We start from the raw sequence: 14,286 nt of genomic DNA on the forward strand, positions 1-14,286 counted from the left end.
CAACCAGATGTCCAATTTCTGAGACACTTACAATACTAAATAATTATTATTTATATGAAGTATATTAAATCAGCCTGGGCCTGTTTCTCATGTTCTGGACAGTCAGGTGTGCAGGTTACAAATATGATGCTCTTATGATAAGTGTATGTATCAGTATTTTCATGTGAGCCAGCTATAACAGGGAAATACAAGAACAAAATTAAAACTCAGAGTTTAGAGCTACATTCATGAGTAGAAAGATGTTCTTATGAAGACTTGGGCTCATATGTTCCACCCTACCTCTGGGCTAGGAGGAGGGGTTCATCAGAATTAAGTTTCATTTCTCACAATGCCTGGCTCATTGTGTGAAGCAGAGATTGTGGTTTAAAGCAAGCTCTTTTTAGTTAAACAAGCCAACTGCATACCCCATGGGTTTGGCTTGTTTTGAAACTGATGAGTTCGCTTTAAACCATAATCACATGCAACAAGAGGTCTATCATAAAAAGTGAAACTAATTCTCCTGCCTATGAATGAACAGGGAAGAGGAGCAAAGGCTTGATGTTTCTTGCAGGTTCCTTTCTGCTTTATGCAGCCTCTCTGAATGCACATTGATCTGTCCAAAGATTTCCCAAAGTTCAGCTTATTTTGCCCGATTCATATGTAACCAAAATGGTGTGGAGGCGATTTTACAATTGCCTGATCTCATTCTGGTTTGGTAGCTTTTGCACATTAATGTTAGCTGAATGACATGATTTTTCCTTAGTGGAAGTTGCTCCAATGCATGACTCAGGTTTTAATTAATATACGTTAAGTAATAACATTGTTTTAGGCTACTTTTCATACCCCAGCACCAAAAGCTTAGTTTACTCTTGCCATGCAAACTCTTTTCAAAAAAGCACTTGATTTCTGCATTATCAGGGCCCTTGAATGTACAGTGGTGCCCCGCAAGACGAACGCCTCGCAAGACGGAAAACCCGCTAGACGAAAGGGTTTTCCGTTTTGGAGGCGCTTCGCAAAACGAATTTCCCTATGGGCTTCCTTCGCAAGACGAAAGCCCATAGGGAAATCTCCGGGACAGCGGGGAAACGCAGCGCGTCTTCCCCACTGTACTCGGACCTCCTCCGAAGGCTGGCGGTGGGGCGGAGAGCCCTTCTCCCCGCGCCAGGCTTCGGATGGCTGTTCTGAAGGCTGGCGGCGGGAGGAGGGTTTTCCTTCCCACCGCCAACATTCAGAATGCTGTTCTGAATGTTGGCGGTGGGGAGGAAAAATCCTCCTCCCACCGCAAGCCCCAGGAACAGAGGAGAAGCGCTGCGCGCCTTCCCCTCTGTTCCCGTACCTGTCCTGAAGGCTTGCGGTGGGGAGAAAAGCCCTTCTCCGCACCGCCAGCCTGGCAAGCGGTCTCCATAGGAACGCATTAATTGATTTTCAATGCATTCCTATGGGAAACCGTGCTTCGCAAGACGAAAAACTCGCAAGAAGAAAAAACTTGCGGAACGAATTTATTTCGTCTTGCGAGGCACCACTGTATGCTAGAACAGCTGAATGCCCATCTCAACACAGAAGTCATTTCTTTCCAAAAATATTTATGATTATATAAGTAGGCTGAATCATACCTGCCAAGCTCAGCCACTTCACTGTACAGGGAATCAAAGTTATCTTTCCAGGTGACTATGATCCCATCACTTCCAGGACCTGAAAAGTGGAAAAAATAATGTACATTGAGCATTTAACATGCGAAAAGCATTGCTATCTTTATTCTGTGCCTCCTTGCCACAGAGATAGACCCACCTAAAACTCGCAGACTGGCTGAAGATGAAACTGAACCCATATCGTTTGCAGCTATACAGGTATAAATACCATCATCTTCCGTGGTCACACCAATGATTTTCAGAGATGCTTCTCCCAAATCACTGCAAAATATTATAAATTTGTAAACATGTGAGATTTATAAACACTCAACTGGTATTTATCTAGTCCCTTCAAAATATTCTTTATGCTTTCTTGCCAACTATCTCACAAATCCCCCTTTTTGACACAGTATAAAGCATGCAAATGAAGAAGCCACAGGTACCTGTATGAGATGCTGTAATGACTGTCACTGCTCAGTGTGTTATGTTCAGGACCTTTCCAAGTTACTGAAGCTTTGGGACGACCACAGACTTTGCATTTCAGAATGACAGTCTCTCCTATCTCACATGTTGTCTCACTTAATGGTATTATGAATTCTGGGGGAACTGGGAAGAGAAGGAAACCATTGCCATTAAAGAGTTAATTCAGACATCTTCTCTGTCACCTAAATACATTCATGTTACCTCTGTGATACGGTTAGTGCCAGTACAGTTTAAGTCTGGTAAAAATATAGGGCAGCATATGCCTTAAGGCTCATTAGGATGTGAGTGGCCTATATAGAGACTAGGAACGAACCCTTAGGTCTTATGTTATTTGTTTCTGTTTCTCTTTATTGTTCTGGTTCTATAGGCTGCCTCTTAACAGTTTTCTCTGTCTTGCTCTGACATGGAAATTAACTGAAAGCAAAAGGAGGAGAGGAGGAAGTGATGAAAAAGCTCGTCATGTGGGTTCCTGCCTAGTCAAGGGGGACGGACACAATTAGTGCACTGTGTCTCACATTCTGCTAGGGAAAAATGTTATTTCTCAAATGCAGCCACTCCTCTTTTCCTGCGACAACGCAATGTTTCTCATGACTTAACCAAGATATTGGAGAAACTGTATCTCAGCGCTATTGCCTCTCTGATAAAATACACCTCTACATTTAAACTGAAAAGACTTTAGTCAGATCAGGTGGGTCACCCATCACTGACTACTGTTCAGCACCAAGGACCATTTCTGGTGCCCACTGGTTTGGCCATTATGGTATTTAGAAAATGTCTGAAGAGGGATTGCATCTACGACTCCCCAGACGTTTTGCAGCTTCACAGATAGTTCCCTCTGCTGGCCTAGCAGGCTCACCAGCCGCATTTTAAATGCATTTTAGACTTCCTCTGCCTTTGTAATGAAAAGATGTATTTTCATGCTATTGGCAACAGTGAACTTAAACACAACTTACCATCATAAATGTAGTTGGGGTTGAGAAGCTGAAAAGGGAAGTTGAAAAATGTTAGCATTTCGAAAGTCTCCAGGCATTTCTTAAGGACAATAAGGTTAAAAACTGAAGTCTAAACATCTGTCAACTGTTGACATAGAGGACTGTGTGCAGTTGGTGCTCAATGATGTTGTAAGGTCAACAATCATCAGCATAGCCAGGTGTACTTAACATATCATGATCAACAGACAACGTGGTATTTTCTGTGCACTTGTACTAACAAAGCTTTTCCCACTACATTCCCTAAAATGGGACATTTAGAGACCAGCAGTGAGATTTTTATGCCAAAATGTTTCCTGAAAAGATAAAGCAGTACATTGCTGACTGACAACGCCACCAAGAAATATCCCCTTTCAGTTCTATTCCAGCTTACAAAATAAAGAGCTACTTGAAGAAATCGCTGTGCCGGCTGCTATGTCAACCCACAACTTAATACTTTGCTGGGTCTCTGAAGACGTACCAGATTGCAATGCCCCCTGCTCCTCTGAAGATCTAATCTCCAGGTAAAATTCAGGCAGGTTGAAAATCTTTTTACACTCCCTTTTCATTCAGCACAGGAATTGTTGAGTGCTCAGAATCCTGGTGGATCCATTGTGACCAAATATCATCTATGACATCACCCAACCATGGTGCCAGTATGATGGCTCTATGATAATACAGTGGTACCTCGGGTTACAAACACTTTGGGTTACAAACTCTGCTAACCCGGAAATAGTACCTCGGGTTAAGAACTTTACCTCAGGATGAGAACAGAAATCATGCGCCAGCGGCGCAGCAGCACCGCGAAGTCCCATTTGCTAAAGTGGTACCTCAGGTTGAGAACGCTTTCAGGTTAAGAACGGACCTCCAGAACGAATTAAGTTCGTAACCAGAGGTACCACTGTACATGATGATGTTATACAGAGAGAATTTTATTCACTACAAGTCTAGCCCAAAGTATTCTCACCTACAATGGTTCAGAAATGCTCCCCCCCTTAAAGTGAGTAACAATTCCATCTATTGTTCTGTTAGAGCTGTATGGAAGTGATATTTATATAACAGTTTGTCTTGATTATATATATATATATATATATATATATATATATATATATATATATGATATTGATAATATATTTGACTTGAGAACTGCCCTTTTTGGGGGTACTGAAAATGTTTAAAATGGGGTGTAGAAGTATGGATCTGGATTTATTGTAGGAAGTCATGGCAAAGGGATCTATTTGATATTAAAGCTTTGTAAACTTTTGGAGGCTTCTGTCATGCACCTGTGGTCTGTTATGGATGCTGCATCAGATAAACAAAATTCTGCTGGAAAGAGATGATTTATCTCTTCTTACGTAATCTAATATCCTAACTCATGGTAGTAAAATTACTGTCAATACACTGAGGAAGTGGTTGTTACTACTGCTTCTGAAAGGATTAATTAGGACTCAGAAAAGATGCTTCTTTTAACCTCTGAACTGCAGATTGATGTTAAAGGCGGTTTGGCCAACATAGGGCATGTGCACTTCTGCCTTAAAACTGCTAACAGGTCAAAAGTATTTGTTGATCTCTGAGCAAACGGTTGCTTCCTGTGAGCTCAACCTGTGTGTTCTGAAAGTTGACTCATGCACTCCAGAAAAAATGAAAGTGAGTAATCATCTCTGTAATATAACTCCCTGAACAAAGCTGACTAAGCTTTATCTGTACCATCTGCAGTCTCTTTGTGCATTTTGCTGTTCCATAAGGAAGGAAGGGGTTTGTTGTTAAAAGCAGGCAGCTAGTCAGTGTGCAGAATGCACTGAACGAGCCCCATCGGTCGAAACCTTGTGCAAAGATGACTCTGGCTTACACAACGGGGCTTCTCCCTCCCTTGTCACTGTGTCCCTTGAAATTGGCTCAGGGACAGATGGGGGTGGGGGTGGGGATTGTTTCGCCTGGCAAGCTGCTGAATTCAACCATAAGACAATGTACACCTATCGTTTTCCAACATGAGGTCCTTAGCAATGCACAAACGTAGCTACTACAATTATGAATTATGGTGCTGGAGAGAAAGAAGATCAAACCTCTCCATTCTGAAGGAAATCAGCCCTGAGTGCTCACTGGAAGGACAGATCCTGAAGCTGAGGCTCCAATACTTTGGCCACCTCAGGAGAAGAGAAAGACCCTGATGTTGGGAAAGATGGAGGGCACAAGGAGAAGGGGAAGACAGAGGACGAGATGGTTGGACAGTGTTCTTGAAGCTACCAGCATGAGTTTGACCAAACTGCGGGAGGCAGTGGAAGACAGGAGTGCCTGGCGTGCTCTAGTCCATGGGGTCACGAAGAGTTGGACATGACTAAACGATTAAACAACAACAAAGCTACTACAAGGTGTCTACTTTTCTTGTTCAGGCTGCAAAACCTTTATTGGTTGTTAACGGTTTTCTTAAAAGCTGTTGCCCCTACTCCTTTCCTGAGTCCAGCCATCTTTTTTTCCTCATGAAAGCGTTCCCCACATTCTTACCTCCAAACATTAAAAAATACACTGCTATAGTCAACCCAGGCTTTCACCCTTTACCTGAGAATACCTACATCAGAGAGTTCCTTCTCCTGACCCCAGTTCCAATCTTCAACCGTCACTCCTACTACCTATCCCCACGTGAAGTTTTCAACCATGGCTCTAGTTGTGTGTTAACGACAGATTTTGAAATACAGAAGGCGCAACCCACCATATTTGTGCAAGAATCCTACTAGCTGATATCCCCCCCTTTAAATGGTATCACATTTACAGTGCAGTCCTAATAAGACTGACTTTAATGGGATTTACTCTCCAGTATGTAGGTTAGCCTGTTCAGGGATACTCAAATCTGAATTATATACAGTTGCCCTAAAACACAACATGAAAACAGGTCTTCAGCACTTCATATCTCTAGTAATGAAAGGTAGAAAAGAACACTACTGCAAATGTATTTCAAGTAAAAAAAGTATTGTTAAAGTGAGATACTTGTTGTGCTGTGTAGACTAAGAACGACTAAGAACACGAGGAAGAAAGGTTACCTTCACGGAAACCTTATTGGCAAGTCCATCTCGAGATTTACGGTAACCATTTTCCAGCTTGCCTTCCCTTTTGCTGTCTTTATCTTTTTTCTCAGATTTCTTCCTTAGACGGAGTGCTGTGTGCCAAGATGACGACTTCCTGAAGCCAGAACATTGTGATTAGCTGGACCCTTGCCTTGGAAAACATTCGAACATGCAGAAGGAGGAACATCTGACGGATAATCCACCAAACAGTGAGTATACGAACAAATGACTGATGAAACGACATGGGATCTTCTGGTGGCCTTGACACAAAGAGTCTGATTTCTGTGATCATTTTTACAGGAACAACTAGTCTGAGACTAGTTCTTGCTGCATTTGTAAACCTGTGTTTAGGCTGCATCCTTTCGGACTGCAGGGTTCAGTTATTTTTTCCATCCATACAAAAACTTTTCTCCCATAGAAAACTATATATCAGGGGGAAGAATTGGAGCTCAGCTTCCTCTTTCACAAGTTTTCTTTGTGGAAAGATCTATTTATTTTTGCATGAGAAAGCACACTGTTATGTAGGCTCCCATCTGCGTCTAGCTTCAACCACTCCAGATTCTTCACCTCAGTGAAAACTAGGACTCAGACTTACCTTTCCACGGAAGAAAAAAAAAAAGGGGGGGGGAACATCTGTGACTCTTCACAGGCCTGACCCATCTCTGCCTCCTGGCTTCCCTCCTCCCTGCTTCTGTAATTCTTTCTGCCACAAACTCTCCCTGCTCACTAAGCCCTGTTACCTCTTCAGATTTTAACATCATCATCATCATCATAATTTATTTATACCCCGCCCATCTGGCTGGGTCCCCCCAGCCACTCTTGACGGTTTCCAACAAAACACTAAATTACAATAACCTATTAAACATTAAAAGCTTCCCTAAACAGGGCTGCCTTTAGATGTCTTCTACAAGTTTAGTAGTTATTTTTCTCTTTGACCTCTGGTGGGAGGGCGTTCCACAGGGCGGGCGCCACCACTGAGAAGGCCCTCTGCCTGGTTCCCTATAACTTGGCTTCTTGCAGCGAGGGAACCGCCAGAAGGCCCTCGGCACTGGACCTCAGTGTCCGGGCAGAACGATGGAGGTGGAGACGCTCTTTCAGGTATACTGGACCGAGGCCATTTAGGGCTTTAAAGGTCAGCACCAACACTTCGAATTGTGCTCGGAAACGTACTGGGAGCCAGTGTAGGTCTTTCAAGACCGGTGTTATATGGTCTCGGCGGCCGCTCCCAGTCACCAATCTAGCTGCCGCATGCTGGATTAATTGTAGTTTCCGGGTCACCTTCAAAGGTAGCCCAACGTAGAGCTCATTGCAGTAGTCCAAGTGAGAGATAACCAGAGCATGCACCACTCTGGCGAGACAGTCCGCGGGCAGGTAGGGTCTCAGCCTGTGTACCAGATGAGCTGATAAACAGCTGCCCTGGACACAGAACATCTCATCTTCCCAGTCTTCTCACTGTTATCCTACCACCAATCTCCAGGCTCTGAGCCTCCTTCCCTTGGAGGTTCCTCAGCTGGTTCCTCCCAGCATTCCTTTGTGTCCAACCGGTCTATGACAGCCAGCCAAATCTATCACGTGTCTGTTTTCCTACTGCAACAGACCAACACAGCCACTCCTCTGGGGTGCATGGCAAACTAACAATCTTACCAAAAATGTCCACCTTAAAAGGAGCACCTGAGACACTTACTTCATTGTTCCATCGGGGTTCTCAATGGTGACTGCACTGGTATGCCCCAAGACATAGCCGGGGATCCAGCCCTCGGCTGCGGGGCACTGGTCAGTGGCGGCTCGGAACACCAAAAACATGTTCTGTTGGTTGCTGGCTAGAATTTGCACGACTTCTCCTTGGTAGACATTAATCTCATCCTCCTTCACTGCCGTATAATCGTGTGTCACCAGCATGGTGGAGATATTGCTACTGCTGCTACTTTCACTCTGTCGGCGAACCAATCAGGTAGAGAGAGGAAAACAAGGAGGAAAAAGGAGACAGTTTACAAAAATACCGGGGAGGAGCGGGAGAGAATGCCTCTCTTCCATGACATTAGCGCCTAAGAATAGTCATTTCAATAAGCTTGTATTAAAATAAAACCTTTACACCCTTTACATGAACCATATGAGTACTGAGATTTTTCAGAAACAGAGCAAGTAAATTAAATTGACCAGTAGGGCTTATGTTCTTAATATCCCCATCATTAAGTGTGAACCTATGGTTTTTATGTTCATGCACTAATCATTTAGCCTCCTTTCTTAAAGACAGGAAAGGATGCATGTTTGGACTTAAGAAAATCTCTGTAAACCTTCCATTAAACAAACAAGCACCAGCCTGTTTACTCATCAGGAGCTTAAAAGCAGCACCCAGCAGCAGCTTAAGATACTGGTTAGTAAACCAACATTAAATCTCAATTTCCCATTTCAGATGCAACAGGGAATTGCAATTTAAAATAGCCATGTTAAAGCTGGTGAGTAACAAGTGGTGTGGGACTGACACTACCTTCTGGTGTGATAAGCTATGGTTTAGTGGGATCATTTTATCAGAAATGGCTCACTAAGTCACCTTACACTGCCTTTTCTAGAGTTCGTAAGCTGCATGCCCTGCCTATCCCAGTGCTGCTAAATTCATTCTGTCCAGAAAGCACTGGATAGTACCCATTCTGGGCTCAAGAACACCAGATGCCTGAACTATTAAAAAAAACCTAATTTTTTTTTATTTGGCTGAAATCGGAGATTGGCAGTAATTTAACAAATCCACAGATTCTGCAAAAATGACTTGGGGACAAGATGTTTTCACCCACTGATACAGGGAAGTATGTCGTTCCTTTATCCCAATACAATATCTGGAAAAGGAAAGTTAATTGGGGAAGAAATATACTGCTAAGCCTAAAGGGGAAGGTGGTGTTTCCATTAATGGTGGGATTCCTATTTCAAATGTTCCTGTTTGCTGGTGAAATGAACAGTATCCACCTTTAGTAAATGGGTGGTGGAGAGACAATTATTATTCCCCCTATGTGTAAGAGTCTAAGAAGCATTTTTTAAAAAAAATTAAGGCAATCTCCCTTCAAATAACTGCCGAGTCCTCTTAAAAGATTTGTTTTGCTTTAAATTTAAGCCACTTCTGGCTATTTGCCTGATGCATAGGTATAGTCTCGAACCCAAGACAGCTAGTTCCTAGTATGAAGCTATCTGCCTCTGCAGCACATTTTCTCCATATGGAGAAATGGCATTTTCACACACCCCCATGCAGCATATTAAGAACACATAGAAATACTACCTTGAACAGCCCCATCCCTTACAATGAGCAAGCTTTTCTTTACGCTGGCTGCCAAGCTGACATTTCCCTAAGCTAAGAAAACAATTTAAGGAGGTATGCCAAAGCCAAATCAAATAAATATAACAGGAGCTCAGAAACAGAACAAACATGCAAAGCGGAATTTCTTACCCTACAGCTATGATACAGTGAGTGAAAGAGGAAATAAGAAGAGGTCTACATTGTTAAAAAAAATTCAACCAAGTAGTGCATGCTTTCAAGAAAGGTTCTGAAGGCCAAGTGATGTGCGATCGAGGTTGTGCGGAAGCTGTGAAAGGAGCTGAAGAAGTGTACCACACACTTAAATTGGGATGGGGGGTGGGGAAAAGGGTGTGGTTTTAAGACCAGCGTCGAGTTTGAGGATGCAACTATTGCAACCCTATGAAGAATGATTATTCTGAAAATAACAATAGGTGTCCTTTGACTGCCATGTTGCATTTCCAGATTGGCAGCTTTAAAGAAAAGGAGCCGAGGTCTGCTGGCCGACAACCTGATCTTTCCTCGCAGAGCGGGCTGAAAAATGAAATCTCCAGGTGGCCCCAGCGCAGCGCTTCTTAGAGAACAGAAGGTATTTAGCTTGGAGGTTTGATTACAGTAGCCTTCTATTTGTGTGCACTAAGTGTATTTATCAGGATATATTTTTGTGATGCTGTAAGATTCCTTGACCAGGTACGGATTTTTAAAAGACAGCAAGTCAACAGAATGCTTCAGCTCAACCGAAACACAGGAAGAGCAGCCTAACAGAACCTCCATGTTCTCTGAATCCTGGATGTCAGAGAGTTCAGGGGAGAGAAGTGGAGTGTTGAATTCATGTACTGCCATGTGGGTATCTTGGGTTCATTTGGCTGGCCACTGTTGGGAACAGAATGGATCTTTGCTTTGATCCAGCGGGGCGATTCTTATTTTCTTCAAAGTCTCGCTGGGGTGGCACGGGGTGTGAATTGTATGCATGTATGTAAACGGCAGAGGAATCCCTAAGCAAAACTGCCTATGGAAACACAGGTGAGGCGCAAACTGAGCTCCACCAGGGCAGCTGTACACAGAATGTTAATTTGTGCCTTCGTGTTAGATTGGGGGGGGGGGGGGGAGGAAGCCAACAGCAAGTTAGTAGAAACCAGACTAGCAGATTTTTTCCCCCTCCCAGCAGAGGTGGAAGTCACATTTAGAGTTAGAAAGGTTTTCTTCGTGTCTGTATACATACTTGCAAGTTTATGTCTTATGTATACACACAGAGAGGCGACATACGTTTCTACTGAGATTTGCATAGAAAGACTGGGAGCGACTGATTATTATTATTTCAGAGCAGCGGTGCAGCACCAGAGAGCCAGAAGTTAGTACGGAGAATGATGGCAACGCACAGGAAGGGAGGAGGAGCATGGGAAGATTTTTTTGTTTTTAGAGGAGCTTGCAGGATAGAAGCGCTCCAGCTCTTACCCCATTACTCTGGGTGGAGTGTACTGACTGCTCGCTGGTCGAGGAACATGTGCTCATGCGGTCTGTGTCCTTGCTGTGTGAAGAGTGGCGGTGGACCTGGCGCTGGAGGGAGTCACTGTCCCCGGGAAAAGTGAAGGAGCCGGGGCGGCTGACAGGGGATGCTGGGATGGAGCTCCAAAAGGAGCCCTTCTGCAGGGGGCTGCTGGGAGGAAAGGCTTCCTTGCCAAAAGGAGAAGGGAAAGTCATTGCGGGAGGAGAGTTTATTGGCGAGACGGCTCCGGGCCTCGGTTTCCCCAGCGCCAGCGATCCCACGCTGCTCCTGGAACGGATCTCCTCCGAGTTCCCGCGGAATTCCCTCTGATCCGCGTCTGCCGAGCCGCAAGCGCTTCCCGACGCCTTCCGGGGGCTCTCCATCGCTTTCATCTTGGGGATCTTCTCTGGTTCTCTCTCTGGACCGTTCTGCTGAGCGTTTGGTACCGGGTGCCTGCCTGCCTGGCTAAGGCCAGCCTCTAGGGTGGTGGTGGTGTGGGGAGGCAGGGAGGAATTGTGAATGGACATACCTGACATCTTGTCTGCCTCTGCTTGGACTGAGGCTGCAGAGGAGACCAGGACTGGGGAATGGTGTCGGACCGGCTGCGGGATCCGGGAAGGCCTGCTACGGCTGGAGCTGGGGATTCCAGGGCAGGTGCTAGGGCCACTGCTATTGCTGCTGCCGCCGCCGCCACCAGGACCACTGTGGTTCCTCTGGTACTCGATCGGTGATGTCAAGGCTGAGAAAAGCGAGAGGGGTTCACACAAAAATGGAAGGCAATGCAAAGCCAGTTGTCAAACAGGGTCTCAAATTCAACTGCCCCAATAGCGGTACAGTCGAACCTCAGCTCCAGAACGTAGAAAGCCCGGAAGTAAATGCTCTGGTTTTCGAACATTTTTCGGAAGCCGAAAGTCCGACGCAGCTTCCGCTTCAGTGCAGGAAGCTCCTGCAACCAATTGGAAGCTGCGCCTTGGTTGTTGAACATTTCAGAAGCCAAATGGGCTTCTGGAATGGATTACGTTTGACAACCGAGGTTTGACTGTATCTTCTTTTGCACAATCGCCATGTTTTTTGGCAGGTATTACTTACACCATTATTCCCAGATAAAGCCAAGCAACTTTAAAGCAAATATATTCATGGCAGCAAAAAATTCTGATGTATTTGATAAGGAACACAATACTATTTATGAAACAACTGTGATTAAATTAACATTGCGTTGTGTGAGTTGCTGAATTACAGTATGGACATACTATGGACAACTTCTTATTTGTCCAAGAATGTCAAAGTGAAAGCATATCGGTTATTTTTGCTTTGATGATCTATTTATATGAAATAGTGGGATTATAACAACCATGTGAATAATTTTGTGTGGATGGAAAAAATGGGATTATCTGAAATATGTATCTGTAAATCAGACTATGGTATCTAGGTGTTTTAAACTGAATAAATTGTGGGACATTATTTAGGTTATCTGTGCTAAAAAGAGGAAGTCAGGGCTAGACAAGATATTTAGCAGAAGTTCTTAAAAAAAGGAAGCTGGACATCCACTCTCGAATATAATTAATTAACAAGCAAGGTAAGCAAAATGATATGTCAAACCATTACGGCTGGCTTTTAAAAACTTAGCTTCAGTGTGATTCTGCATGGAAGGTTACTGGGAATGAACTAAAGTCTCTGACAAAAAGCTTCCACAAGGAAAGCAAAATTATTAGCCCTGTCAATAAACTCAAAATATGGAACCGTGATAGAGGGGGACTTTTAAAATAGCAAGACAAAGAAAACCGCCTGGAGAATTAGATTAATTCTGAAACTTTAGTAGGAAGTAGAAATGAAGTCCACTTTACCATTTAGAAAATTACGCTGGTTTTCCAAGATTTGGTTGATTTCGTGGATCCACATTTGGCGGACTCCTGGACTGGTGGAATGCAAAACAAAAGTCTCCATAACATCACCTGCCCGTGACGTTAGTGCAAATTTACAGGGATCGCTGTCTACGTTTTCCTCCAAGCACAGGCCACTCACCTTCATTAAAGAGAAAAAGGGAAAAGCTTTCAGAAAATGCCAATTTCATCCTTTTGTTACTACTTTTGATCAGATGGCATGCGGTAACCTAGCAGGAGCACCCATGTCGAGGAATTCCCAATAAAGACCACTCTGCGAGCTGGTCACAGCTATACACAGCCAAAACCGGAAGGGGCACTAGCAATTGGAGAACTTGTTGCACCAGAGCCTATTGGCACTGGAGCTGGGGATGTAACACTCATTTCTAGTCCATGTTGTCCATAGCCCAGCCCACACAAAGCGTCAAACAACTAATCCAGACTGTGGCAGCTAGACTGGTGACTGGGAGTGGCCGCTGAGACCATATAACACCGGTCCAGAAAGACCTACATTGGCTCCCAGTACATTTCCCAGCACAATTCAAAGTGTTGGTGCTGACCTTGAAAGCCCTAAATGGCCTCGGTCTAGTATACCTGAAGGAGCGTCTCTACCTCCATTGTTCTGCCCGGACACTGAGGTCCACCTCCGAGAGCCTTCTGGCGGTTCCCTCACTGCAAGAAGCGAGGTGACAGGGAACCAGGCAGAGGGCCTTCTTGGTAGTGGCGCCCGACCTGTGGAACGCCTTCCCATCAGATGTCAAGGAAATAAACAACTATCTGACTTTTAGAAGACTTCTGAAGGTAGTCCTGTTTAGGGAAGCTTTTAATGTTTGAGGTTTTATCATGTTTTTAATATTCTGTTGGGAGCCGCCCAGAGTGGCTGGGGAAACCCAGCCAGATGGACGGGGTAAACATAATAATAATAATAATAATAATAATAATAATAATAATAATAATAATAGTCATGTCTTAATTTGAAGTCTTCAAGCAAATTTCACTAGCCTACCTAGACAGCCAGTGTTATGTTAATCATTCAAAACAGCCTGACAGCAAAGAAGGAAAAACGCACCCTCTCTTAAGTTTCTAAAAACTTCCCTCCTTACTTGCTAAGGGAATTTCTGACTTGCCCCTGCACAGAAGAAGCCATTTGCACTTTGACACCTGATCAATTTGTTAGTGATGAGGGGGAATTGCTCGAAAGGCTTCAAATACACCTAGAAATGAGAAAAAGTGCTAAACCAGGGAGCAGTCGAATGAGACAGTGCCTCTGATTCTCAGCATTCCACGTGTCCCTACAGATTTGTCATTACCCAAGCAAAGTAGGAGCAGCTCCTCTTTAGGGACGTGGGTGGTGCTGTGGGTTAAACCACAGAGCCTAGGACTTGCTGATCAGAAGGTTGGCGGTTCGAATCCCCGCGACGGGGTGAGCTCCCGTTGCTTGGTCCCTGCTCCTGCCCACCTAGCAGTTCGAAAGCATGTGCAAGTAGATAAATAGATACCGCTCCGGCGGGAAGGTAAACAGT

General features: G+C 44.3%; 2 protein-coding genes across 9 annotated transcripts in view; one reads left to right on the plus strand and one right to left on the minus strand.

Annotated features, from left to right (window-relative positions):
- Positions 1–10,846, plus strand: part of LOC309374297 (uncharacterized protein) — a 42,156-nt gene extending 31,310 nt beyond the window's left edge. For 2 of the 3 annotated variants that reach the window (XR_014170489.1, XM_081919135.1), the window contains exons 3-4: positions 6,189–6,326; positions 9,863–10,846. Coding sequence is in view for 1 of the 3 variants with exons in the window: in XM_081919135.1 (XP_081775261.1) it covers positions 6,189–6,256 (68 nt within the window). In the remaining 2 variants the exon portion in view is untranslated. Of the gene's footprint in view, positions 1–6,188; positions 6,327–9,862 lie in introns of those variants that run through there. The other variant, XM_081919134.1, reaches the window with a different exon arrangement.
- Positions 1–14,286, minus strand: part of TRIO (trio Rho guanine nucleotide exchange factor) — a 255,311-nt gene that overhangs the window by 8,365 nt on the left and 232,660 nt on the right. For 5 of the 6 annotated variants that reach the window (XM_081919102.1, XM_081919103.1, XM_081919104.1 and 2 more), the window contains exons 47-54: positions 12,728–12,905; positions 10,853–11,622; positions 7,802–8,049; positions 6,094–6,232; positions 3,044–3,071; positions 2,051–2,213; positions 1,768–1,889; positions 1,593–1,671 (exon numbers count right to left, since the gene is read on the minus strand). In XM_081919102.1, coding sequence (XP_081775228.1) covers positions 1,593–1,671; positions 1,768–1,889; positions 2,051–2,213; positions 3,044–3,071; positions 6,094–6,232; positions 7,802–8,049; positions 10,853–11,622; positions 12,728–12,905 — 1,727 coding nt within the window. Of the gene's footprint in view, positions 1–1,592; positions 1,672–1,767; positions 1,890–2,050; positions 2,214–3,043; positions 3,072–6,093; positions 6,233–7,801; positions 8,050–10,852; positions 11,623–12,727; positions 12,906–14,286 lie in introns of those variants that run through there. The other variant, XM_081919107.1, reaches the window with a different exon arrangement.

This window comes from Podarcis melisellensis (genome assembly GCF_964234715.1).
Source record: "Podarcis melisellensis genome assembly, chromosome: 7".
NCBI classification, from domain to species: Eukaryota; Metazoa; Chordata; class Lepidosauria; order Squamata; family Lacertidae; genus Podarcis; species Podarcis melisellensis.